This window comes from Bufo gargarizans, chromosome 10, assembly GCF_014858855.1.
Source record: "Bufo gargarizans isolate SCDJY-AF-19 chromosome 10, ASM1485885v1, whole genome shotgun sequence".
NCBI classification, from domain to species: Eukaryota; Metazoa; Chordata; class Amphibia; order Anura; family Bufonidae; genus Bufo; species Bufo gargarizans.
Genome location: NC_058089.1, coordinates 86,814,248 through 86,839,312, shown reverse-complemented (window position 1 = coordinate 86,839,312; position 25,065 = coordinate 86,814,248). Strand labels below are relative to the sequence as shown.

The 25,065-nt window shown below is 43.0% G+C and overlaps 1 protein-coding gene across 1 annotated transcript in view; it reads left to right on the top strand.

Annotated features, from left to right (window-relative positions):
• The window catches only part of SLC12A4 (solute carrier family 12 member 4), a 78,586-nt gene that overhangs the window by 31,984 nt on the left and 21,537 nt on the right, over positions 1-25,065 (top strand). The window contains exons 8-15 of the mRNA XM_044270166.1: positions 7,630-7,844; positions 11,306-11,470; positions 12,696-12,794; positions 13,516-13,573; positions 14,849-15,023; positions 18,949-19,067; positions 21,477-21,575; positions 22,655-22,774. Coding sequence (XP_044126101.1) covers positions 7,630-7,844; positions 11,306-11,470; positions 12,696-12,794; positions 13,516-13,573; positions 14,849-15,023; positions 18,949-19,067; positions 21,477-21,575; positions 22,655-22,774 — 1,050 coding nt within the window. The remainder of the gene's footprint in view (positions 1-7,629; positions 7,845-11,305; positions 11,471-12,695; positions 12,795-13,515; positions 13,574-14,848; positions 15,024-18,948; positions 19,068-21,476; positions 21,576-22,654; positions 22,775-25,065) is intronic.

Below are 25,065 nucleotides of genomic sequence, written 5' to 3'. Positions count from 1 at the left end.
AAGGCTATGACCGAGTGGGCAAACAAACAACGTCAGTGCCTCACCTCTGGGGACTCCTTGGAGGACCTTTCGGATATTGCACTGTAGCTTTCCCACGCCAGTGCTTACATTTGTGAAGGGGCGTATTTTCACATTTATTTATGCCCAAGGGGCGTTTTTTCTCATACCTGTGCCCAGCCGCGCCTCAACTGTCGTTTCCTACTGCCGCCCAGCTCATTGTTATTCACTGCGCTGGGCGGCTCTTACATTCCCCGATCCTGTCAGTTCCCGCCCATGCCCGATGGACACTTATGGGCATCGGCCTCAATCGGACCATCTGCGCATGCGCCAGCACCCTCCCAAGCCTGTAATTGAATGCGCCTGCGTCCGATCTCTCCTCCAAGGCACTTATATCCAGCGCTTCAGAGCGCTGATGTCATCAGAAATTCAGATGGTTAATGCGCCTGCGCCGTCCAAGAAATTCTTCTCTCGGGTGACAGGATCGGGAAATGTAAGAGCCGCCCAGCGCAGTGAATAATAATGAGCTGGGGGGCGCTAGGAATCGACAGTTGAGGCGCGGCTGGGCACAAAGGTATGAGAAAAAACGCCCCTTGGGCATAAAGAAATGTGATTGACAGATGAATATAAAGTTGTTTTTACATGGTTTACAATGCGGACAGGGGGTACTCTTATATCATTGGAATACACTTTAATAGATCTATGACTGCATAGGAATAACTAAATATGTTTATAGGGTCTGTCAGTGTCCCTTTAAGGTCTGTACATTTAACTGCATGGCTGATGAAGCCACCGTATTAAGGGCTCTGGGTTTCTCGGATGCTGTAGTCCAGACCATGATTCCTGCCAGAAAGCCGTCGTCCTCCCGGATCTACCACCGGACCTGGAATTCCTATTTTACTTGGTGTGAACGTCACCAGCTGTCTCCCATTCTTTTGTCGTTGCCACGACTCTTGTTTTTCCTTCAGTTGGGCATGGACTTGGGGCTGGCTCTCAGTTCCCCTCAAAGGGTAGGTTTCGGCTCTTTCCATTCTATTTCAGTGAAACTTGGCTGTGCTTTCTGCGGTTCACACCTTTTTGCAGGGGGTTGCACATGCTGCGCCCCCTTACAGTTCTCCGTTGAATCCTTGGGACCTTAATCTGGTGCTCAGCACTCTCCAATATTCACCGTTTGAGCATTTGCAGCAGGTATCCCTTTGCTTCCTGTCCTTCAAGGTGGCCTTTTTGATGGCAATCACTTCCATCCGTAGGGTGTCGAACTCGCGTCTCATTCCTGTCGGTCATCCTTGGTGATCTTCCATCAGGATAAAGTAGTCCTTCGCCCTGTTCAGTCCTTTTGTGTCGGCATTCCATCTCAATGAAGAGGTCATTCTATCTTCCTTTTGTCCTGCCCCATCTCATCCTCCTGAGCAGTTGCTCCACACTCTGGATTTGGTACGAGCCGTTCGCATCTATCTGTCTCGGACGTCATCTTTCCAACAGACGGATTCACTGTTCCTCATTCCAGAGGGACTGAGACGAAGGCTGGCTGCGTCCAAAGCTTCCATTTCCCGATGGATTCGTTTAGCCATTGTGGAAGCATACCACATCAGTGACCGGGCCCCATCCTTCCGAGGTTACTGCTCATTCTGCTCGGGCAGTAGGGGCCTCTTGGGCAGTGCATCATGGGGCTTCGGCCCTTCAGGTATGCAAGGAGGCTACCTGGTTGTCTTTGCACACCTTTTCCAAATTTTACAGAGTACACACCTTTGCGTCTTCTGACGCTTCTCTGGGGCGTAGAATTTTGCAGACGGCGGTTCTCTGGCCGGAGAGCTTCTTCGTTTATGACCCACCCTTGGGACTGCTCTTTAACGTCCCATGGTCATGGTCAATGATACGGATGAGATTAGAAACTAGAATTTTTGTACTTACTGTAAAATCTGTTTCTCTTCCGTTCATTGGGGGACACAGCTCCCACCTAGTCTCTCTTTTCACAGGCCTATTTGTGGCCTGCATGGTTCTGGGTTTGCACATTGTTTGGTTTTGCTGTTTTTTTCCTCTTGCTTCTCATACTGCTTTTGCACAAACTGTTTTAGCTTAGTCCCTGTAGAAAGGTTATAGCTGAAGGGAGGAGCTCAGCTTTGTGCTTATTGTCCGCCTACTAGTGGCAGCAGCTATACCCATAGTCAAGCCCGTGTCCCCCAATGATACGGATAAGAAACTGATTTTACAGTAAGTATAAAAATCTAGTTTTGTGGGGTGAAATTTTACAACAAATGTTGGTTTTAGCTGACAGATGACAGACCATTATGATCAGAAAATAATTCCAGTACAGTGCAGGATTTACTTTTCTTTTCTGCATTTAGTTTGGGAGCAGGCCTAGATGAAATTACTGTATCTCTCAAACTATTAAATGTGCTTGTAGGTTATTATTTTTAATTAGTTTGGTAGTCAGGGTGGCACAGAATGAAGTAATTTAGCTTTTGATTGCAAGGGAGGAGCAGATTTATTTATTTTTTCCTCATTTTAGTTTGAATTCACTTCTGGCTTCAGCTAAAAAATGATTCCAGTCCAAAGGAGTTGCCCAAAGATTAAATATTCCCATTCTGTTAGATCATGCAGAACACAACAATTTTCAGTTTGAAATAATAAAATACATATTGCAGCTGTGTCTTCATTGCTTTTTATGCCTGTTTTTTTAATTTTCTTTTCTTTTAGAACATCCACCTTATGTCTAGTGCTGGTGGACACTGATGTCCTGTAGTTCAGTTTCCCACCTGGATTTTCTTACAAACATGCAGTGGAGCAATTTCTGCTATTGTGCAGCTCATCCTTCAAGAGTCCGCACAGTATAAGTAGCTTTTCCTTGCCAGCACTGAACATATGAAATGGACATTCTGGGAGGAATGCACATGCTCTCCCTATCATTGCTTAGGGGGTGTGTCCATGCTCACCCTATCACAGCTCAGGAGGCAGTTGAAGGATGAAACTGAGCATGTGCGGCCATCTCAGTGAGCAGGTCAAAGAAATAAGAAAAAAATAACTGCAGGTTGCCGCATACAGATACATTTTATTGAATAACTCAGTCGCTATACTAACTTTTTAATTACATGCAATTACAAAAATATTCAGAACCAGGTGCTGGTTTGAAAACTGTAAAATATTTTTCGGGGAACAACCCCTTTAACCACCTCCGGACCGCCTAACGCGCCGATGCGTCCGGAAGGTGGTTGCTTTTCTCCTCCTGGACGCATCGGCGCGTCATCTCGCGAGACGCGAGATTTCCTGTGAACGCGCGCACACAGGCGCGCGCGCTCACAGGAACGGAAGGTAAGCGAGTGGATCTCCAGCCTGCCAGCGGCGATCGCTCGCTGGCAGGCTGGAGATCCGAATTTTTTAACCCCTAACAGGTATATTAGACGCTGTTTTCATAACAGCGTCTAATATACCTCCTACCTGGTCCTCTGGTGGTCCCTTTTGTTAGGATCGACCACCAGAGGACTCAGGTAGGTCAGTACAGTCCCACCAAACACCACACCACACTACACTACACTACACCCCCCCCCCCCGGTCACTTATTAACCCCTTATAAACCCCTGATCACCCCATATAAACTCCCTGATCACCCCCCTGTCATTGATCACCGCCCTGTCATTGATCACCCCCCTGTCAGGCTCCGTTCAGACGTCCGCATGATTTTTACGGATCCGATCCGTAAAAATCATGCGGACGTCTGAATGGAGCCTTACAGGGGGGTGATCAATGACAGGCGGGTGATCACCCATATACACTCCCTGATCACCCCCTGTCATTGATCACCGCCCTGTCAGGCTCCATTCAGACGTCCGCATGATTTTTACGGATCCGATCCATGTATCCATGGATCCGTAAAAATCATGCGGACGTCTGAATGGAGCCTTACAGGGGGGTGATCACCCATATACACTCCCTGATCACCCCCTGTCATTGATCACCGCCCTGTCAGGCTCCATTCAGACGTCCGCATGATTTTTACGGATCCGATCCATGTATCCATGGATCCGTAAAAATCATGCGGACGTCTGAATGGAGCCTTACAGGGGGGGTGATCAGTGACAGGGGGGTGATCACCCTGATTACCCTGATCACCCCCTGTCATTGATAACCCCCCTGTAAGGCTCCATTCAGACGTCCGCATGCGTTCTGTGGATCCGATCCATGTATCCATGGATCCGTAAAAATCATGCGGACGTCTGAATGGAGCCTTACAGGGGGGGTGATCAGTGACAGGGGGGTGATCACCCTGATTACCCTGATCACCCCCTGTCATTGATAACCCCCCTGTAAGGCTCCATTCAGACGTCCGCATGCGTTCTGTGGATCCGATCCATGTATCCATGGATCCGTAAAAATCATGCGGACGTCTGAATGGAGCCTTACAGGGGGGGTGATCAGTGACAGGGGGGTGATCACCCTGATTACCCTGATCACCCCCTGTCATTGATAACCCCCCTGTAAGGCTCCATTCAGACGTCCGCATGCGTTCTGTGGATCCGATCCATGTATCCATGGATCCGTAAAAAATCATGCGGACGTCTGAATGGAGCCTTACAGGGGGGGTGATCAGTGACAGGGGGGTGATCACCCTGATTACCCTGATCACCCCCTGTCATTGATAACCCCCCTGTAAGGCTCCATTCAGACGTCCGCATGCGTTCTGTGGATCCGATCCATGTATCCATGGATCCGTAAAAATCATGCGGACGTCTGAATGGAGCCTTACAGGGGGGGTGATCAGTGACAGGGGGGTGATCACCCTGATTACCCTGATCACCCCCTGTCATTGATAACCCCCCTGTAAGGCTCCATTCAGACGTCCGCATGCGTTCTGTGGATCCGATCCATGTATCCATGGATCCGTAAAAAATCATGCGGATGTCTGAATGGAGCCTTACAGGGGGGGTGATCAATGACAGGGGGGTGATCAGGGAGTCTATATGGGTGATCACCCCCCTGTCATTGATCACTCCCCCCCTGGTAAGGCTCCATTCAGCCATTTTTTTTGGCACAAGTTAGCGGAAATTTTTTGTTTGTTTTTGTTTTTTCTTACCAAGTCTCATATTCCACTAACTTGTGTCAAAAAATAAAATCTCACATGAACTCACCATACCCCTCACGGAATCCAAATGCGTAAACATTTTTAGACATTTATATTCCAGACTTCTCACGCTTTAGGGCCCCTAAAAAGCCAGGGCAGTATAAATACCCCACATGTGACCCCATTTCGGAAAGAAGACACCCCAAGGTATTCCGTGAGGGGCATATTGAGTCCATGAAAGATTGAAATTTTTGTCCTAAGTTAGCGGAAAGTGAGACTTTGTGAGAAAAAAAACAAAAAAAATCAATATCCGCTAACTTATGCAAAAAAAAAAAAATTCTAGGAACTCGCCAGGCCCCTCATTGGATACCTTGGGGTGTCTTCTTTCCAAAGTGGGGTCACATGTGGGGTATTTATACTGCCCTGGCTTTTTAGGGGCCCGAAAGTGTGAGAAGAAGTCTGGGATCCAAATGTCTAAAAATGCCCTCCTAAAAGGAATTTGGGCCCCTTTGCGCATCTAGGCTGCAAAAAAGTGTGACACATCTGGTATCGCCGTACTCAGGAGAAGTTGGGCAATGTGTTTTGGGGTGTCATTTTACATATACCCATGCTGGGTGAGAGAAATATCTTGGTCAAATGCCAACTTTGTATAAAAAAAATGGGAAAAGTTGTCTTTTGCCAAGATATTTCTCTCACCCAGCATGGGTATATGTAAAATGACCCCCCAAAACACATTCCCCAACTTCTCCTGAGTACGGCGATACCAGATGTGTGACACTTTTTTGCAGCCAAGGTGGGCAAAGGGGCACCTTTCAGATTTCGCAGGCCATTTTTTGCACATTTTGATTTCAAGGTACTTCTTACACATTTGGGCCCCTAAATTGCCAGGGCAGTATAACTACGCCACAAGTGACCCCATTTTGGAAAGAAGACACCCCAAGGTATTCCGTGGGGGGCACGGCGAGTTCCTAGAATTTTTTATTTTTTGTCACAATTTAGCGGAAAATGATGATTTTTCTTTTTTTTTTCTTTTTTCCTTACAAAGTCTCATATTCCACTAACTTGCGACAAAAAATAAAAAATTCTAGGAACTCGCCGTGCCCCTCACGGAATACCTTGGGGTGTCTTCTTTCCAAAATGGGGTCACTTGTGGCGTAGTTATACTGCCCTGGCAATTTAGGGGCCCAAATGTGTGAGAAGAACTTTGCAATCAAAATGTGTAAAAAATGCCCTGCAAAATCCGAAAGGTGCACTTTGGAATATGTGCCCCTTTGCCCACCTTGGCAGCAAAAAAGTGTGACACATCTGGTATCGCCGTACTCAGGAGAAGTTGGGCAATGTGTTTTGGGGTGTCATTTTACATATACCCATGCTGGGTGAGAAAAATATCTTGGTCAAATGCCAACTTTGTATAAAAAAATTGGAAAAGTTGTCTTTTGCCAAGATATTTCTCTCACCCAGCATGGGTATATGTAAAATGACACCCCAAAACACATTCCCCAACTTCTCCTGAGTACGGCGATACCAGATGTGTGACACTTTTTTGATGCCAAGGTGGGCAAAGGGGCACATATTCCAAAGTGCACCTTTCGGATTTCACCGGTCATTTTTTACAGATTTTGATTGCAAAGTACTTCTCACACATTTGGGCCCCTAAATTGCCAGGGCAGTATAACTACGCCACAAGTGACCCCATTTTGGAAAGAAGACACCCCATGGTATTCCGTGAGGGGCACGGCGAGTTCCTAGAATTTTTTATTTTTTGTCGCAAGTTAGTGGAATATGAGACTTTGTAAGGAAAAAAGAGAAAAAAAAAAATCATCATCATTTTCCGCTAACTTGTGACAAAAAATAAAAAGTTCTATGAACTCACTATGCCCATCAGCGAATACCTTAGGGTGTCTACTTTCCGAAATGGGGTCATTTGTGGGGTTTTTCTACTGTTTGGGCATTGTAGAACCTCAGGAAACATGACAGGTGCTCAGAAAATCAGAGCCGTTTCAAAAAGCGGAAATTCACATTTTTGTACCATAGTTTGTAAATGCTATAACTTTTACCCAAACCATTTTTTTTTTGCCCAAACATTTTTTTTTTATCAAAGACATGTAGAACTATAAATTTAGCGAAAAATTTATATATGGATGTCGTTTTTTTTGCAAAATTTCACAGCTGAAAGTGAAAAATGTCATTTTTTTGCAAAAAAATCGTTACATTTTGATTAATAACAAAAAAAGTAAAAATGTCAGCAGCAATAAAATACCACCAAATGAAAGCTCCATTAGTGAGAAGAAAAGGAGGTAAAATTCATTTGGGTGGTAAGTTGCATGACCGAGCGATAAACGGTGAAAGTAGTGTAGTGCCGAAGTGTAAAAAGTGGCCTGGTCATGAAGGGGGTTTCACCTAGCGGGGCTGAAGTGGTTAATTACTTACTAGGTGTTTTAGGTTAAACTAGTTGTTTTTAAGGTGCCTTTTCAAATTTGTGATGCGGCAAATTTTATGTTTTTCTGTTGTGTTTTTATAATTCATTATACATTATTTTTCAAATGATATGAATTCTAAGACTTTTCTCTTTTTAGAATTTGTATGCTGGGCAACCGAACTCTTGCTAGAGACCAGTTTGATTTATGTGCCAAGTCCATTAACGTAGATAATGTGACAGTACCAAGCAAATTGTCCGAATTATTCTGTGGGTCTTCAAATTTTTCCAGTGGCTCATGTGATGAGTATTTTCTTAATAACAATGTCAGTGAAATCTCTGGTATTCCAGGAGCAGCCAGTGGCATTTTGTCAGGTATCGATAATACATTTATTAATGTTTTATTTGTACACATTTTCTTTGTAATGCTTTGATTTCAAACTTAGAGGACATGTCACCACAAAATGCAATCTTTAGGTGGCATGTTATAGAGCAGGAGGAGCTGAGCAGGTTGGTATAAAATTTTATGGGAAAGGATTTAGTATAACTTGCAATTTTAGAAATTTTATATCTGCTTTTTCTAAACATAAAGGGGTTGTCCAGGCTTTTTCTATTGATGACCTATCCTCAGGATAGGTCATCAATATCAGATCGGCAGGGTCCGACACCCAACACCCCCACGGATCAGCTGTATGAGGACGTGCCATCTCCCTTCTCTCTTCCTGTCGGCTGCTGTTGTCCTATAGACATAAAGCGGAGAGCCGAAAGGGAGAAGGGAGACTGCGTGTGCCGTCTCCTCATACAGCTGATCGTGGGGGTGTTGGGTGTTAGACCCCGGTCGATCTGATATTGATGACCTTTCCTGAGGATAGGTCATCAATAATAAAAGCTCAGACAACCCTTTAACACCACCCCCGTGTCAGTGACTAACAGCTTTCTCTGTATACACACTTACTTGCACAGAAACTTGCATTATAGCGAGACTCCTATCAAACTGATAAGAATATACGGTAGCTAAAATTTGTGTTTGAGGATGGGAGATCAGAGATAAGTCTTCACAAGCGCCATTAGCTAACAGGACTGCGAAGCGATACTCTGACAGACAGATTTATTTTTTTAATTTATTTTTTAAACCCTGAATCTTAAAAACAGCTGAAAATTTATAATTAAGACTAGAGATGAGCGAATTTCATATTCTGAAAATTCGTTCACACTTCATTTGGTGGTAAAAGGTGAATTGCGTTATGGATTCCGTTACCAAGGACCCTAACGCAATTCTATGAAAGAATGCCTTTAGAGGCATTCCGTTATTCATTCCATCATAATAGAAGTCTATGGGCTTCAAAACGGATCCGTCCCTTTTCCATTTCGCAGGGGAGTTAATGCTGTTTCCATACAGCACTAAAATTTATTAGGTCCATGGAGCCAAACTTTATCTTGGTCGAAGTTGCGCGAGACTTCGGTGAATTACTATGGTATTCCAATCTGTGTATTTAAAAACATTTTAAAAAATGGAGTACGAAGTGGGTTTTGGTACTGGCTGGTACCATAGTAATTCCCTGAAGTCTTGTGCAACTTTGGGAGATACGATGGTACAGAACTGGATAGACAAGTTGCCTGCTTTAGGTACAGAAAACAAAAAGATCTCCCCTCAACCCTCACTTTATTTATGTGATAGGGTGTTAACATGAAGGGGAGAGTTTATAGGAACAGCCTGGGACTTCTGATGTCACTTGGAGCTTTTCCATCATGGGCTGACTGGGGACTTAAAGTGGCCCTGGAAAAAAACCTAAATGGCCCGATTTTGTAGGTGGTTCCAAATTGACAGAAGTAGGCAGGACCAAGAGAAGTTAGCGGGTCAAGCAATAGTGCAGCACAATATCACTGTCCTGAGGATGGTGATACAGTTGAATTCATGAGGTCACGCACAGCCGCCAGCCAGGTGTATAAGTTCCTTATGCTCCTAGCATTAAATTAATGTTGAGATCATCAAATCGTCATGTACCCAAGGGGCCATGAGGAGGGCTCAGGTGGCCCTCTGGGCATCAGCCCACCATTTTGCGGGCTGTAAACGGTGTTATAGTAGCAGCAAAGTGTACACATTTTTACCAAATTTTAAGAACGTTCAAAATGTAAATTTCTTTTTTTTTTTCTGCAGATTTCACCTTTTACAAATGATAGGTTCAAATCTTGCAGCAAATCCCCAATAAACAGGGGTGGACTGGGAACTTAGGGAGTCATTTACTATGCTGAAATATGGTTAAATTAGGCGTATTGCAGGCGCAGATGGTGCAACGTTTAGTTGCACCGCAGGTCCAAAATTGTGGGCGTGGCGGGCACAGGCCGGCAGGCCCGTTTCATTCACAAGTTTCTATGCCTTTTTTAGGCATAGATAAAGGTCTAAATGTAAGACAGCTCAGAAGCTGTCTTACATTTGGAACTGGCACTGGATGCTTTGAAGTTATGTAGAGGCCGGTGCCTTTTCATTACTTCGGCGGATCCCGCACAGGGCCTTTATTAAGACCAGCGTCTAAAACACCGGTCTTAATAAATGTGCCCCTTTTTAAAGTGGCCCTGGAAAAGAAAAAACTAAGTCGCCCAAATTGACAGAAGGTGGGGAATGTGGGGCAACAAAAGTTGTCGGGGTCAGCGATGCAAAATACTGTCCCATTAGAACCATATACCACAGTGCAGCACAATATATTGCCCCAAAATCTTTCCCTCTGTGGTGGCCACCAATAGATGCCACTTTCTGTGTTCCTCCTCCAGTTGTCTGTGAGATATGGAACAGGGGGCTTAAGAGGTGAGTTGTGGGCCACAGCAGTCAAACTCTGGAGGGCATGTGCGGTTGCTGGTAGGGTACATAAGTGCCTGATTCTTACAGCGTTAATTACCACTGAGACTTCATTATGTATCCAGCCAGCAGCATAAAGCAGGGCTTAGGAAGCCTCCTGGGCATCGACCCACTGGGAAATTTCCCTGTAAGGCCTATGGCTATACGCAATATACGGGAGGTCTGACTTTTGCGATGTGAGAGCTACTTTTTGTAGAGTCTCAGCAAAGGGCTAATACTGGATCCATACTTTGCAGTACCCCTCAGAGCATTGTCTGCCAGTGGGCACACACAAATATGCAAGCTACATGTACTCTCTAATCACATAAGCTGGTCAATGATGTGCCCTTCACCACCACCAAAAATGTGACTATGCCTGCCATAGATGTTTCCCCATCAGTGGCTTCTGTCCCTGTAAACTTATTTCGAACTGTAGAGCTGTTCCATTTCCATTTTTAAAGTCTGAGTCGGGACGTATTTTGAGTTCCATCCCAGTTTTCAGATGTTTACTTCCATGGTAGGAATTTTTACATTTTTGACAAATATGCGTTAGGTAAACCTGGACTAGTCATCAATATTGTATCATGGAAAAACATTTCAACTCCAGGTTTAAAAGTAAAGATAAAAGCAGTACTATATAAATATAGTTGGGCACAAACGAGTAGGGGAAACATGATTGGCAAAAGTCATAAATAGGAGAGTTAAAGATGCAATGAAAGATAAATCGCTTTTATTACTTGTCAATGTGGCATCATTAGGGGTATATTCACACAACGCGGTTGTGTTGCCCGACTGTGAATTGAATGGTAAAAACTACATTACTGTGAATATCCAGTTAATTGCACCAAAAAATTGGTGAATGCACCCTTATTTATGTCCTAAAACTCCTATTTGCTGTGATTGAGACAATTGCTTAGGGCTACATTCTATTTTCACATTTCCTCTATTTCCTTGGTAATGTAGACAATTATTTTACCATGCTGTATTTTATTGAAACTTGCAGCCAACCTGTGGAGCGCTTACCTAGAAAAGGGAAACATCCTTGAAAAAGCAAACATCCGTTCTCAAGATACAGTGGGATCTAAGAGTAAGCTTCACCTGTATGTCTTGGCGGACATCACCACTTCATTTACGGTTCTTGTTGGCATCTTTTTCCCATCTGTGACCGGTAAGAAGTTCTCATTTGTACTACCGTATATTATTTTAACTCTCAGCACCTGCTGGTTTAAAGTAACACTAAACCAAAAAATGGATGATACAAGTATCAGTGTAGCTGACCAGGCAGGAGGGTTTTACCACAACTAGAAGGGAAATCATACATTTAATGTGTGTAGCAGCACGTGAGCACACCTATGGCAGCATTTACACTAGACCAGGCATGGCCAACCTGCGGCTCTCCAGCTGTTCTAAAACTACAACTCCCACCATGCCCTGCTGTAGGCAGTCTGGGCATGCTGGGAGTTGTAGTTTTGCAACAGCTGGAGAGCCTCAGGTTGGCCATCACTGCACTAGACTGTGAACTGACCAGTGGCTGAGTTTACTCTAGGCTGGGGAATTACTGCCCTGCAATAGCGTTAACAATAAACTGTAGACTGGTGCCATAGTTTAGGCTGGATTGACTGGCGACAGCATTAATGCCTCATTCACATGTCGGTGTTTCTGTCAGTGATTTCCATTAGTGATTGGCCTCCTGCACACGGCCGTTGTTTTGGTCCGCATCCGAGCCATAGTTTTGGCTGCTCGGATGTGGACCCATTCACTTCAATGGGGCTGCAAAAGATGCGGACAGCACTCCGTGTGCTGCCCGCATCCGTTGCTCCGTTCCATGGTCCGCAAAAAAATTAAAGGCTGTCCGTGCCGTTCCACAAATTGCGGAACGCACACAGACTCCATCCATGTTTTGCGGATCTGCGGTTTGCGGGCCGCAAAACACACAACGGCCGTGTGCATGAGGCCATTTTGAGCCAAAACCAGGGTCGGCTCTAAACACAGAACAGGTGCAGATCTTTCCCTTATACCTTTTATGTCTGTGGAGGCTCCAATCCTGGTTTTGGTTCACAATCACTGATGAAAATCGCAGATCAAACACTGATGTGTGAATTAGGCTTTAGACTGTGGACTGTTCGGCGGCTGCGTCTCGACTGCGGACTGACGTACTCATAGGGGAAGATGTATGAAATGGTCTAATAGAAAATCTTTCTTGCCCCTAGCAACAAATAATAAAACAGCTTTTTTTTATTTTTTTAACATCTCTATTTAAAATGAACGCTGTGCTGTGATTGGCTGTTATGGGCATGAAAGACAGCTGTTTTTTTCACAGATTTGATAAATCTCCCCAGTTGTATTTTCTGATGGTGACACATAAGCTGATTCTTTTTTGATGTCTTGTCCAGGAATCATGGCTGGGAGTAATCGATCTGGAGACCTTCGAGATGCTCAGAAGTCGATTCCTGTTGGCACCATTTTGGCTATAATCACTACTTCATTGATCTGTATCCTACTGTAATTTGCAGAGCCATACTGAATTATACAGTGTTATAACTTAAAGGGATTGCCCTGTTAAGAAAACCGATTGCCATACACATCTTACGTCCTTAGGATAGGTCATCAATATCTGATCGGTGATAAGTTCAACTCCAGGCACCCCCACTGCTCAGCTGTTTGAGGAGGCACCAGCACTCCAGTGAGTAGTCTCCTCTGTACTTGGTATTGCAGCCCAGACTCATGAACCGCGCCTAGGCCACATGACCGATAAACGTGACATCAGTGGCTTAGGAAGAGGCTGCAATGTGCAGTCTCTTGAAACAGCTGATCGGCAGTGGTGTCGGGAGTCGGACCTACACCAATCGGATACTGATGACGATAGGACATCAATATCCTAGTCCCAGGAAACCTCTTCATAGAGAGAAGTCCTCTGTTCAGGATCCTTATTTCTTGGCAAGAACTGGAGGACCTCTCTTGCATTACACAGACAACCCAGTGATTTGAAGGGGCACCGTGTAATGCTTCATGTTCCCTGTGGCGGTGCAGATTACAGCTGGTTGCCGGGGGTTGAATTTAAAATCCTATTTCACGGTGAGAAAGGGAATGGAGAAGTGGTAGAGGACACTCATTGCCGCTACATTTAAAATCTGTGTGACTGCCGAAAACAGCTGAACACAACACAGTGTTAGACTTTGTATCCAGTCTATTTACCTTGACATTAATGCTTAGATTTCAGCACTGTAATCCTTTTTGGAGCATGTATCGAAGGAGTAGTTTTAAGAGATAAGTAAGTTTAAGTCTTATCCAATTATTATTTTTTTGTGTGTTTTTAAAGGGAATGTGATCTATTGTTTAAATCACTTTTTAATGTATTTTTAAAGAATTTTTCATGTTTTTAATTTCACATGTCAATATCTATATTTAAACAAAAAACATAAAATCCTGCAGTTTTCACACTGGCCACTAGGCCTTATAATAGTCGCCACTTCTTGATCTGTACAGATCACTTTACTGCAGTTATCTGCTTATCTGTCACTCTAATCCTGCCTATAATGATATCACCTCTGTGTATAGATAAGACAGGCTCCACTATTATAAGCATCTATATCTATAAGCAGAAAATAACAAATTAGAAAAAAAGATGTGTTAATATCTGGTTTTAACTGGCAGAAAAAAATTGGGGTAACACATTTCATTTAAGTACTAAAAGAAACAATAAATCCAGCCTCAAATCCTTCAAGTGACTACTGGGCGTAACAATATGAAGAAAAGTGTCACATTTGTCCAATGTCCCAAAGATATTAATATATACTGTATGTTGCACTCTACCGGTGTCCATGATGTGAAGAAGGGTACAGCAGTCCGCTTTTACCTCTAATTCCATGAATAGTTGTCAATCCCTTCTGGTCATTAGTGATTCTAAACACACTCGTACAGGAGATCTTTCAAATCAATTATTCAGTGAGAAACTTACAAAGGGACATAAGAAAACCCTTCTTCTGGAAGAAGCTGGTCCTGGCGAAGCTCGAGTAGGCTGTTCTTAATTTTGAATGCCATTTAGACTTTTATTGATTACTTTATGTGATTTTTCAACATATGTTTGTATGATTTAAACCCTTTTACGAGGCTTTCTGACTGTTTGGAGGCTTTATTGAACTACAGTATGTCCAGTTGTACAGTTCTCACTGAATATGCATAGTTTGCGAGATCTTCTTGGCCCAGTGAGTTTCAAGCAGTTAACGATCATTGTCAGATGCCAATCCTGGAACTGGAGAAGAGGGGGTCAACTATACCCTTCTTTACAATCTTGGACCGCCGTTGTTTTCTTGTATTTCTGTTCCGCTTTCTAATATTATGTATTTTCCTTACATTTTAGAGTTTGTGACTAAACTAAAAATGCAATGCCTGCCTCTGATATCTAATTTCATAACTTTTTGGGATGATGCAAGAGCAGTTATGGAAAATGACTTCTATGCACATTTAGTACTACATGTTAGAGTGCGCAATACTTGAATTTTCAAGCCTTTTCTCCAGTTTATTTTTGGCAATTACTTCTTAATAGGTTTGGTGAAGCAGTAAACAAGAACTTGGTAGTAGGGACCCTGTCGTGGCCTTCTCCGTGGGTTATAGTCATAGGATCATTCTTTTCTACTTGTGGAGCTGGACTACAAAGTCTGACTGGAGCCCCGCGGTTATTGCAAGCTATTGCCAAGGACAATATAATTCCATTCCTGCGAGTGAGTGATTGAACCTTAAATGATTGCACTTTAGTCGTATTTAGTTATGCATTTTAGACATAATGAACATCTATCCTTAGTAAATAGTGGGTATACTGTATGCAAATGGTTTTCCTACGAATACAGGGAAACTGATATTATTGCTATCCTCAGGATAGGTCATCAATATCAGATCAGCGGGGGGCCAACTCCTGGCACCGCATCCGATCATCTGTTTAAAGAGAATGCAGCGCTTGTGCAATCGCTGACTTCTCTTCACTGTTAACCTGCTCGCCATCGCAACTGCAGCAGTGGGCAGGTGTAATTACAACTCCTGCTGTCCCCATTCACTTCAATGGGAATGCTCTGTCCCATTCACTTGAACAGGAAGAAGCTGTCCCATAGAAGTTAATGGGACGACTGAGATGTAATTACACTTGCTCACTGGCGCAGTTGCGACGGCAAGCAGGGAAACAGTGAAGAGAAGGCAGTGCTTGTACAAGCGATGTAGCTCTCCAATCAGCTGACTGGAAGGGTGCTGGGAGTCAGACCCTCGCTGATCCGATATTGGTGACCTATCTTGAGGATAGATAATGAATATATAAAAAAGGCAGACAACCCCTTTTTAAGAGGACCTTTCGCCAGTCCTGACTGGTAGTGTAGGGCATACTGATGACATGTGATATCGCTCATTTTATTTTTTTTCTATGCACTGCTCCGTTCCCGCGGTGTGCTCACAGTCTCCTGGACTGTGATGTTCTCTGCTGCGATTGGCCTGCACATAGCCAGGGTGAAGGAGTGGGAAACCAGAACGGGGGGAACGGAGCAGGGCATAAAAAAATAAAAAGCCATACACTGCCAGGTATCGGTGAAAGGTCCTTTTTAATGTTAGATGTTGGAAACATCTGTACATGGAATGATACAAATGGAGAGAGAGAAAATCTTGGTTAAAGAGGTTTCCAGGATTATAGAAAAAAAGGGTCTGCTTTTTTTTTCCTGTTTCACTTGACAAATGTGACCTGCATGGGGCCAAATTGTAATGCAAAGATCCAGCTCATGGACACACACGGTGCTAACCTTTTTTTATTTTCTCTAAGGCTGGAAAACCTCTGTAATGGCATTCTGTTTCTTTTTCCTGGAATTGGACTTAGAATATGCTTTGTTTGATAGCTGCAGCAGATGTTGTTATAAAAGAGCAACCTTTGCTACTGTACACATAGTAAAAATACCAAAATTGGAATTCAAAAGAGCTAAAAGATAAACACATAAAACAATGAAACCATGCAAGACTTGCTAGACCGGAAAAATATGCACCTAAAAGGCTTGTGAATTTCCGCCATGTACTAATACATTTTCCTGGCTATGGTTTTCCCTGGCACAGTCAGCTTTTTGCCTGGGGTGCCAGGAGCTTCGACTGCAGCGATCAGACAACCTGTTTAAAAAGATCCCCCTCACCATGAAGTGCAGTCTGCCGGCAGCATGTTGTAGAACAGGAGGAGCTGAGCTACTTTCTTTTTTTTTGTGGGAAAAGATTCAGTAAAATTGTAACATGTATTTAAATATCGGCTTTTGCTGACTTCAGTTGTACACAGGGGCCATCTTATTAGTGATTAATAGCATTCTCTGTGTAAGTGTGTACAGAGATGGCTGTTATTTACTGATAGTTGTACATGGGGGATGTCTTATCAGTGACTTAGAGAATTGTCTGTGTAAGTATGTATTTATAGCCGTCAGTCACTGATAGGGTGGTCTTAAGTTCAGAAATAGCAGAGATTTAAATGTAGAAATTGCATTTCACTGAATCTTTCCGACATAACTATATATCGTTCCGCTCAGCTCCTCCTGCTGCATAACATGCTGCCTGCAGATTACGCAGGGGATTATGCTCTATGCTTGACTCGGATCTGAAAAACTACAAGCGTTTCTGTCCACTGTGAGAAGACCTGTCAAAGTTGAGGGTTAAAATATGTGCAGATGTTGTGAAACCTTGATTGGGAAAAGGAAACTGACAAAAAACTTACACTAGAAGTCCGATAATAAGGTGTGAAATTTGAGATATTTAGTAAAAATAGAAAGCCATATATTTGCTGTACCATATCTACAAACACTTTACCACTAATGGCTGTGGTTTTGCAAAGCAGTCTTTGACTGCGTTTTTTTTTCTTCTTAGACTTGCATTTCATGATAAAATTAACTATTTTGCTTCAGTTTTTTTTTAATACAAAACACACATAAGGGACATGTATGAGCAGTCAGACATGCTCATTTATAATGAGCTCTCTAGGTAGCAGATAGCAGAACAGGGCAACTGAAAGGTACTTTATTTGGGCAGCTTTACCTGCAGAAACTGTGAGCATAAATAAGCATTCCAAAAACGCTGAAAATGGTCGTAAAACTGCACGCTCCTGTGGTTTTCAGCCGAGGCGTGGCTCTACCTTTAAAGTGAATGTGTCATTAGAAAATCACCTTTTGTTTAAATTTTTATGTTTAAAAATATTTTTTTAAAGAATTTTTGGTTAATTTCTAATTTTGATTACACACGGAGAGTTTGGATATAATAATATGTATTTATTAAACACATAGAACAATCTATTCCGACATATTATAATGCATAACTAAAATCTCTAAAATACATAGATACGTGAGTATAAAAATATAAAATATAATATAAAATAAAAATAAAAAATAAAAAATAAAAATAAAAATTCCTTATTATGACCTATGGGTCAGAGTCTTTTGAGACAAAAGAGCTTCACGTGCTCGGCGTAATAAATTGTTGCTGCAAAGTCAGTAAAATAAATTCACTATCAGTAGTAGAAAAGATTAGATGAATCGCAGTTGTTTTACTCACTGTTTCAACACTGCTGATTTGATTGTAACACTGGTGGCGTCCCACGAGTGATACTATTCTTAATAAGTTGCGGTGTAATAGGAATTTCCACCGAGTCTATGTGAATATCAGGTCCGGGATCTTCAGTGATATATGAAGCTGTGCTGTCGCAGAAGCCGCTCAGTGGTATCTTTATGCTGCGCTATTTATTTTGTATCACGCAAGCTATAGAGTCACCAGATGCGCTTCTCATGAATTACCGACAGATATCCAGCTTTCTTTTAAGAAAATATATTCTCACCGATCCCTTGGCTGTTGGTTCCTTTTCTTTAAGCGCTTAAATCTTCTGATTCTGTGTCTTATTTCATGGGATTTACCATACGCGTTTCAGAGTGCTCCGACTCCTTCCTCAGTGGCTCAGCTCCTTGTAGGAGCACCCATACCATTTTTTGACTAGTAGGTGAGCCCTCTCTAACCTATATTCTTTTAATTTCTAATTTTGCATGTTTATTTATGTTTTTAGAAAATCTTAAAATCCTGCAGTTTTCACACTGGCCACTAAGCCTAATAATAGGCGCCACTTCTTGGTCTGTACAGATCAGTTTTCAGCAGTCATTTCCTTATCATTGCAAGCAAGATTACAATGACAAATAGCATCTCTATATATAGATAACATGGGATCCACCAATCACTATAGGTGATATCACAGCTAGTCTGCTCTCTCCTGCACAGGTCACAGAGCATGCTTAGAAAAAATAATAGGTGACACATTTCCTAAGTCATCAATATTCTTGTTTAATGCATTCTTGTTGTCACAGCCAGAATGGAATAGCGTTAGATAGTTGGGCAGATCATCGCTAGCAAGCGCTCGTTTACACACCAAGATCTGCTGCCCACAAACCATGGTTTTTTTTTTGTCCGCGCCAATTCTTTTACCCAATGAAGTGTTTGATTGTTGATCAGGTGATCGGTGGCACCTTGACCTGGGCCAGTTATTGGGAACAAGCATTTGTACAAATGTCCATTCCCGATAACAGACCCATGGAAAGAGACCTTTGCAGTGGGATTATCTCATGTGCGGTAGGAGTATAAATTGCGTAATTTGACTTTTGACAGGTATTTGGACACGGCAAAGTAAATGGTGAACCAACGTGGGCACTTCTTCTGACTGCCTTAATTGCTGAAATGGGAATCCTGATTGCCTCCTTGGACATGGTAGCGCCAATATTATCAATGTAAGAATGTGTATGTGTTAAATAAGATTTAAAATGTTTGGAAAGACAAATCTAGCAATGCTGTCATATGGCACATCTCATTGAGATCTCAAAATGGTATCTGTGGTTTTTATATAGGAATGCTGTCAAACTGGCCAAATTGACTTAAGGCACGTAAGCCTCATAGTGGGGGTTTACACTTCTGTTAGGCCTCATGCACACCATCGTATGTTTGGTCCGCATCAGATCCCCTTTTTCTTGTGCCTCAAATGCGGACCCATTAATTTCAATGAGGATGCAAAAGATTTGGACATCACAGGTGGGTCTGTTCCGCGGTCCCGCAAAGAAGATAGAACATGTCCTGTTCTTGTCCGTTTTGCGGACAAGGATAAGACATTTGTACAGGAATAAAAAAAATAATAATTGCATGCACACGTCTGGGATCTGTGTTTTGCGGATCCGCGATTTGCGGATGGCAAAACAGATACAGTTGTGTGCATGAGCCCTTAGCCAGAGGACAAGAGCTGCTCTGTCAGTGCATCCGTTTGTGTAATACAACATTTTGATAGGAACATTTGACATTCTGCGGAAGATTTACTAATAATCTTTCACTTTGCACTAAAGTACAGGTCACAGTTGTAATTTTAGACCGCTATACAGTACTATTTTGCTGCATGGGCCTTCATAGATTTGGAATTTTGATAAATCCTATGCTAGAATTCTGTTCGTGCCCTAACACTTTTTGTCTGCGCCAAAAATGTTTCTGGGTTTCAGAACTGTGATATTTTTGCCAATAACTGAGGAGACAGAGGGGAAATGGATTGGTAAAATTGTCCAATAGTATTGTCTACAGCAGGGGTAGGCAACCTCCGGCACTCCAGCTGTTGTGAAACTACAACTCCCAGCATGCATACTTGCTCTGCTCTTCTAAGAACTCTCATAGAAATGAATGGAGCATGCTGGGAATTGTAGTTTCACAACAGCTGGAGTGCCGCAGGTTGCTGATCCCTGGTCTACAGTGTAAACTGGACTAGAGAGTCTTAAAGTGCACCAGATTCATCACAGTGGCTGATGCCGGCTGATAAACCTGGCGCATATGTGGACTGTCAAGTCTAACTTTATGCCATCTATAACTTGGCTGGCTTGTTTGTTTGTTTTTGTTATGCATTTTAAGCCACACCCCTTTTCCATGAAGCCACACCTCATTTCACTAAAGTCACTCCATGTTGGAAGAGGCGTAAAAAGGTTAGAAAAGTGTGTAAAACACTTGAGAAATGTGGTGCAAAGATGCAAGTTGCACCAAAAAACGGGCACATTTTCACTCCTATCTGCCCCAGCGTGTCATTAGCTTTATTTCTGCTGTCGCGATGGAAAACTGTATGGATTTAAAAGAGGACATTTACCAATGTTTTACGCTAAAGTCTCAAATTATGGCACACACGCAGTAATATGCGACTTTTAGAGGTTCTTGCCACTTTTCAAGAGTGGCGAGGAAAGGGGTTGGGGCTTCGTTAGGTTCTGGTGCAGACTTCAGCTATAACTCGCGTAGACTTCAGTTTCTAGGGCATGGGCTGGCAGAGGTGCGATTAATTTGTTAAAAGCGCCTCACTCCCACACGGAGGGATCAAGACTGGCGTATGGGTCGTGATAAATGTCCCTCATCCAGTTTAGAAGGGTATTCGAACATACAAAGAACCACACACAGGACAGAAATGTGTGAAAAGAAAGAACATGTTTTATTGTAGCAGTTCATTAAAAACACATATATTTAACCCCTTAATAGCTGCTATCTGTCCTGAGCGGGTACTATGTCACACATAATGAGGGCTACACCCATTATGATGTCTTGGGCACTAGTATCTATGATATTGCAGTGGGAGCACTGTTGTATTGCACAGCCTGTGTTGGGATTGGAGCGATCTGTCATCGTCCATAGTGGTCCGTCATCTTTTTCCTTTGTTAATACTTCATGCACATGCCAGAGGTCCACAGTGGCAGGTTTTAGGTCTTTAGGACTCCTACCTCAAAAGAATGTCAGAACTCCAGGGGGTAATGGTTTACCATAGAGATACTATAAGGCTGTGCTGCGTGAATATACGTGCAGAACATATGGTCCTGATATACCAAGCCTTATGCATACCTTTTATATATAGGTGATTGTTGTAAATATTCATTCATTATGTGGCAGAAATTGGCACTGGACTGGACTAAGGCCAGTAGGACATGACACTGCTAGATGGCGGCCGTCTTCATTCTCACGGCACATTTTTCATTGACATGGTAGCAGTTGGCATCACATAAATGTATGCTGGCATGGTAAATAATTAGCATGATGATGTGGCAAAGGGTTAAACTTTGCCTCTTTATTGTTCATATTGCTGCCTTTTCTTTATAGAATATACAGTAATATGATTATTCTTTTGGTTTTAGGTTCTTCTTGATGTGCTACTTATTTGTAAATTTGGCGTGTGCTGTGCAGACTCTGCTGAGAACACCGAACTGGAGGCCGAGATTTAAATATTACCATTGGTGAGAAGTTTATGCAGAATTGGAAGAATTTTATTGGAATGTTTATCCTCTGCTAGGACGGTTGTTAGTTGTGTATTATGTTTTGTGTTTACTAGTTGGGATTTTAACTTGACAGATTACAACAGTTGTCTAATTGAAGCCCGAAGTTCGTCACCAAAGTCTTGTGAGACTTGGGACGTAATAAATTTTGCCTCTGCGCAGCGCATGCATTTTAATGCCGTACACAGACAGGTCTCCGTACAGCATTACAACAAAGTTGGAGAACTAATTGACTCTGAAACGCGATTCGCTCACCCCTAATACTAATACATCCAGATTTGTAAAAATAAAACTCCCTAGATATACAGTGTTTCCCCGAAAATAAAACATACCCATAAAATAAGTTGTAGCAGGATTTCTAAGTATTAGCGCAATATAAGCCATACCCCAAAAATAAGACATAGTGATAGGCGTGGCTAAGCGTACCGGCGCGGAGCGGTAAAGAAGACAGGCAGCCCTTCTCATCTGACCCATCGTGACAGCTGCTATCTCGGAGGTGACCCTAGAGGTGCGGGCAGCCCTATTAACAAGGTCGGCTGCCCCCGTCAGGTCCCAGCCCTTCTGTGTGTGCTGCAAGCTGAGGCATAGAGGGAGACGAGGAAAGAAAGTCTCCTCCGTGAAGTGAGGAGCAGGAAGTTCTACTTTAGGTATTGTGTGTCCTCGGGGGGGGGGGGAGAATAAAGCTGTGGCTGCCGTTTTACTCAGCACTGTGGGTCTCTCTCCCCCAGCACCAACCAGCAACAGTCTGTGGGTCTCTCTCAGCCCACACAAATTCCAGTAAAGCTGCTGCTCCCCAACACTGACCAGCAAGTCTGTGGGTCTCTCACCCCCCACAAACACCAGGGGAGGTTGTTGTACCATACTTAATAAAAATAAGCCATAGTGTATCTTCTTGAATAAAAATAAATATAATACAGTGTCTTGTTTTCGGGGTAGTTATTCGTTTCCTGGCACATTAGCTGTTGCCGCCTCTACTACATACTGTACAGCGCTTTTTGTGATTTCTGAACAGTATTTTGTCGTCTTTTTACTATTCATAGGGCTCTGTCTTTCTTGGGAATGAGCATCTGCTTGGCCCTGATGTTTATATCCTCTTGGTATTATGCTCTTGTGGCTATGCTGATTGCTGGAATGATATACAAGTATATAGAATACCAGGGGTAAGTTTTAATTTCTGAATGTTTTACCTTTTAAAATTTCCTAGAGCTGTCCTTACATTTCAGAAGTGTCCATTAAACGAGATAAATGTATGTAACAGGCTAGCCGTAGAGGTGAGCAGATCCTTTTCATTTTTCAGAAATTTGAGGCTATTCCAAATCTGAATATTTGGTTATTTGATTTGGCCAATTTCTCAAAATGGCATTTCTCAGATTAGAAGGCAGGAAAGATGGAGGAGGATCACTTGACCCCAGGCGGGGTGTGTGTGTGTGTATACACACAGCCAGGTTTTTACCCCCAAAAAGTAAAACTTTTTCAGACCATATTTAAAAGGGTTCTGCAGTTTTTTTAAACTGATGATCTATCCTCTGGATAGATCATCAGCATCTGATTGGTGGGGGTCAGACACCCGGGATCAGCTGTTTGAGAAGGCAGCGGCGCTCCAGCAGCGCCACGGCCTTCTCACTGTTTACCGCAGACCGAGTGATGTCACGACTAGTATCACTGGCCTGGGTGCGGCTAAGCTCCATTCAAGTGAACAGAGCTTAGCCCCGGCCAGGCCAGTGATACTAGTCGTGACGTCACTGGGCCTGCTGTAAACAGCGAGAAGGCCGCGCTGCTGCCTTCTCAAACAGCTGATCGGCGGGGGCGTCCAGAGGATAGATCATCAGTTTAAAATAACTGTAGAACCCCTTTAAGCATAAAAAAATCCTACAATGCAGTTCGCTTTTAAACAGGCTGTTTATCGCCAGCCATAGCTATGTATGTCACTGTCACTTTAAGATTACTTACGCTGGCTTGGCGTTAAAGAGCTTGAAATGAGTTATATACAGTGTTAGGAGACCCCAAAGTGTCATCCACAACTTTTCAGGACAATTGGAGGACTTTCGATTCGAGTCAATTTGTGACCCTAATCGAATTGGCCGACTGATTCAGCTTCCGAATCTAATCCAAATTGAATTTGAACAGATTCGCTCATCAGTAATTAGTGCAGGTCACATCTGCTGTGGTCCTAACAGAAGCTACTAATGGTGTTGGACTACACGACTCCCATGTATAACAATGCTGCTTACTGCTTGTATATTCTTATTAGTACCCTGAGCTATACACCGTATATTATATATAAATTATGATAAATTTCGATCTACTACTTTGACATTAAAAAGCTTCTCACAAAGTCACTACAGAGATTTACATGGATTGTCCATTGTTTGAAAAGTCTCAAAGGTCCTAAGGAAGGAGTGCGGTCACGAGTGTTTGTGGGTAGATGAATTGACCAGGGCTGCTTTATCTTGGTCTAATGTCAAAATGTTGCATTTGTATGTCTTTTGAGGGATAAGGCTACATTCACACAAACAGGAAAATTGGCCGTGTAATAGTCGTTTAAGTAACGGCCGTAATACAACCATTTTTAGAATCCAGTGAAGTCAGTGGGGATATTCACATGGCCTTTTCTTACAGCCAATAAATAGCGTCCCTCGGAAAAAGAAGTTTGTTTTAATGGCTGTTTTTACAGGGCCAAACCCCTTTAGTGGCAATGAAAAATGGGTACAAAGGGCCTTTCATGGGTTAAAATAAAAAATACTCATTACGCTGGGAGCGCAGGTCATTTCCTGCTGCATCCAGTGAGGAGCAAGTGTCCCCGTGCGTTCAAGTTGGATCAGATGAGCATTTTTATTTTTTTCACACAAGCAGAAAGGGGCTAAAGGTGGCATTATTAATACTGGGGGCTACTAATGGCGGCATTATTAATACTGGGGGCTACTAATAGCGGCATTATTAATACTTGGGGGTCACGAATGGCGGCATTATTAATATTGGGGGCCACGAATGGCGGCATTATTAATATTGGGGGCCACTAATGGCGGCATTATTAATACTGGGGGCCACTAATGGCGGCATTATTAATACTGGGGGCCACTAATGGCGGCATTATTAATACTGGGGGCCACTAATGGCGGCATTATTAATACTGGGGGCCACTAATGGCGGCATTATTAATACTGGGGGCCACTAATGGCGGCATTATTAATACTGGGGGCCACTAATGGCGGCATTATTAATACTGGGGGCCACTAATGGCGGCATTATTAATACTGGGGGCCACTAATGGCGGCATTATTAATACTGGGGGGCCACGAATGGCGGCATTATTAATACTGGGGGGTCACGAATGGCGGCATTATTAATACTGGGGGGTCACGAATGGCGGCATCATTAATACTGGGGGTCACGAATGGCAGCATTATTAATACTGGGGGTCACTAATGGCGGCATTATTAATACTGGGGGC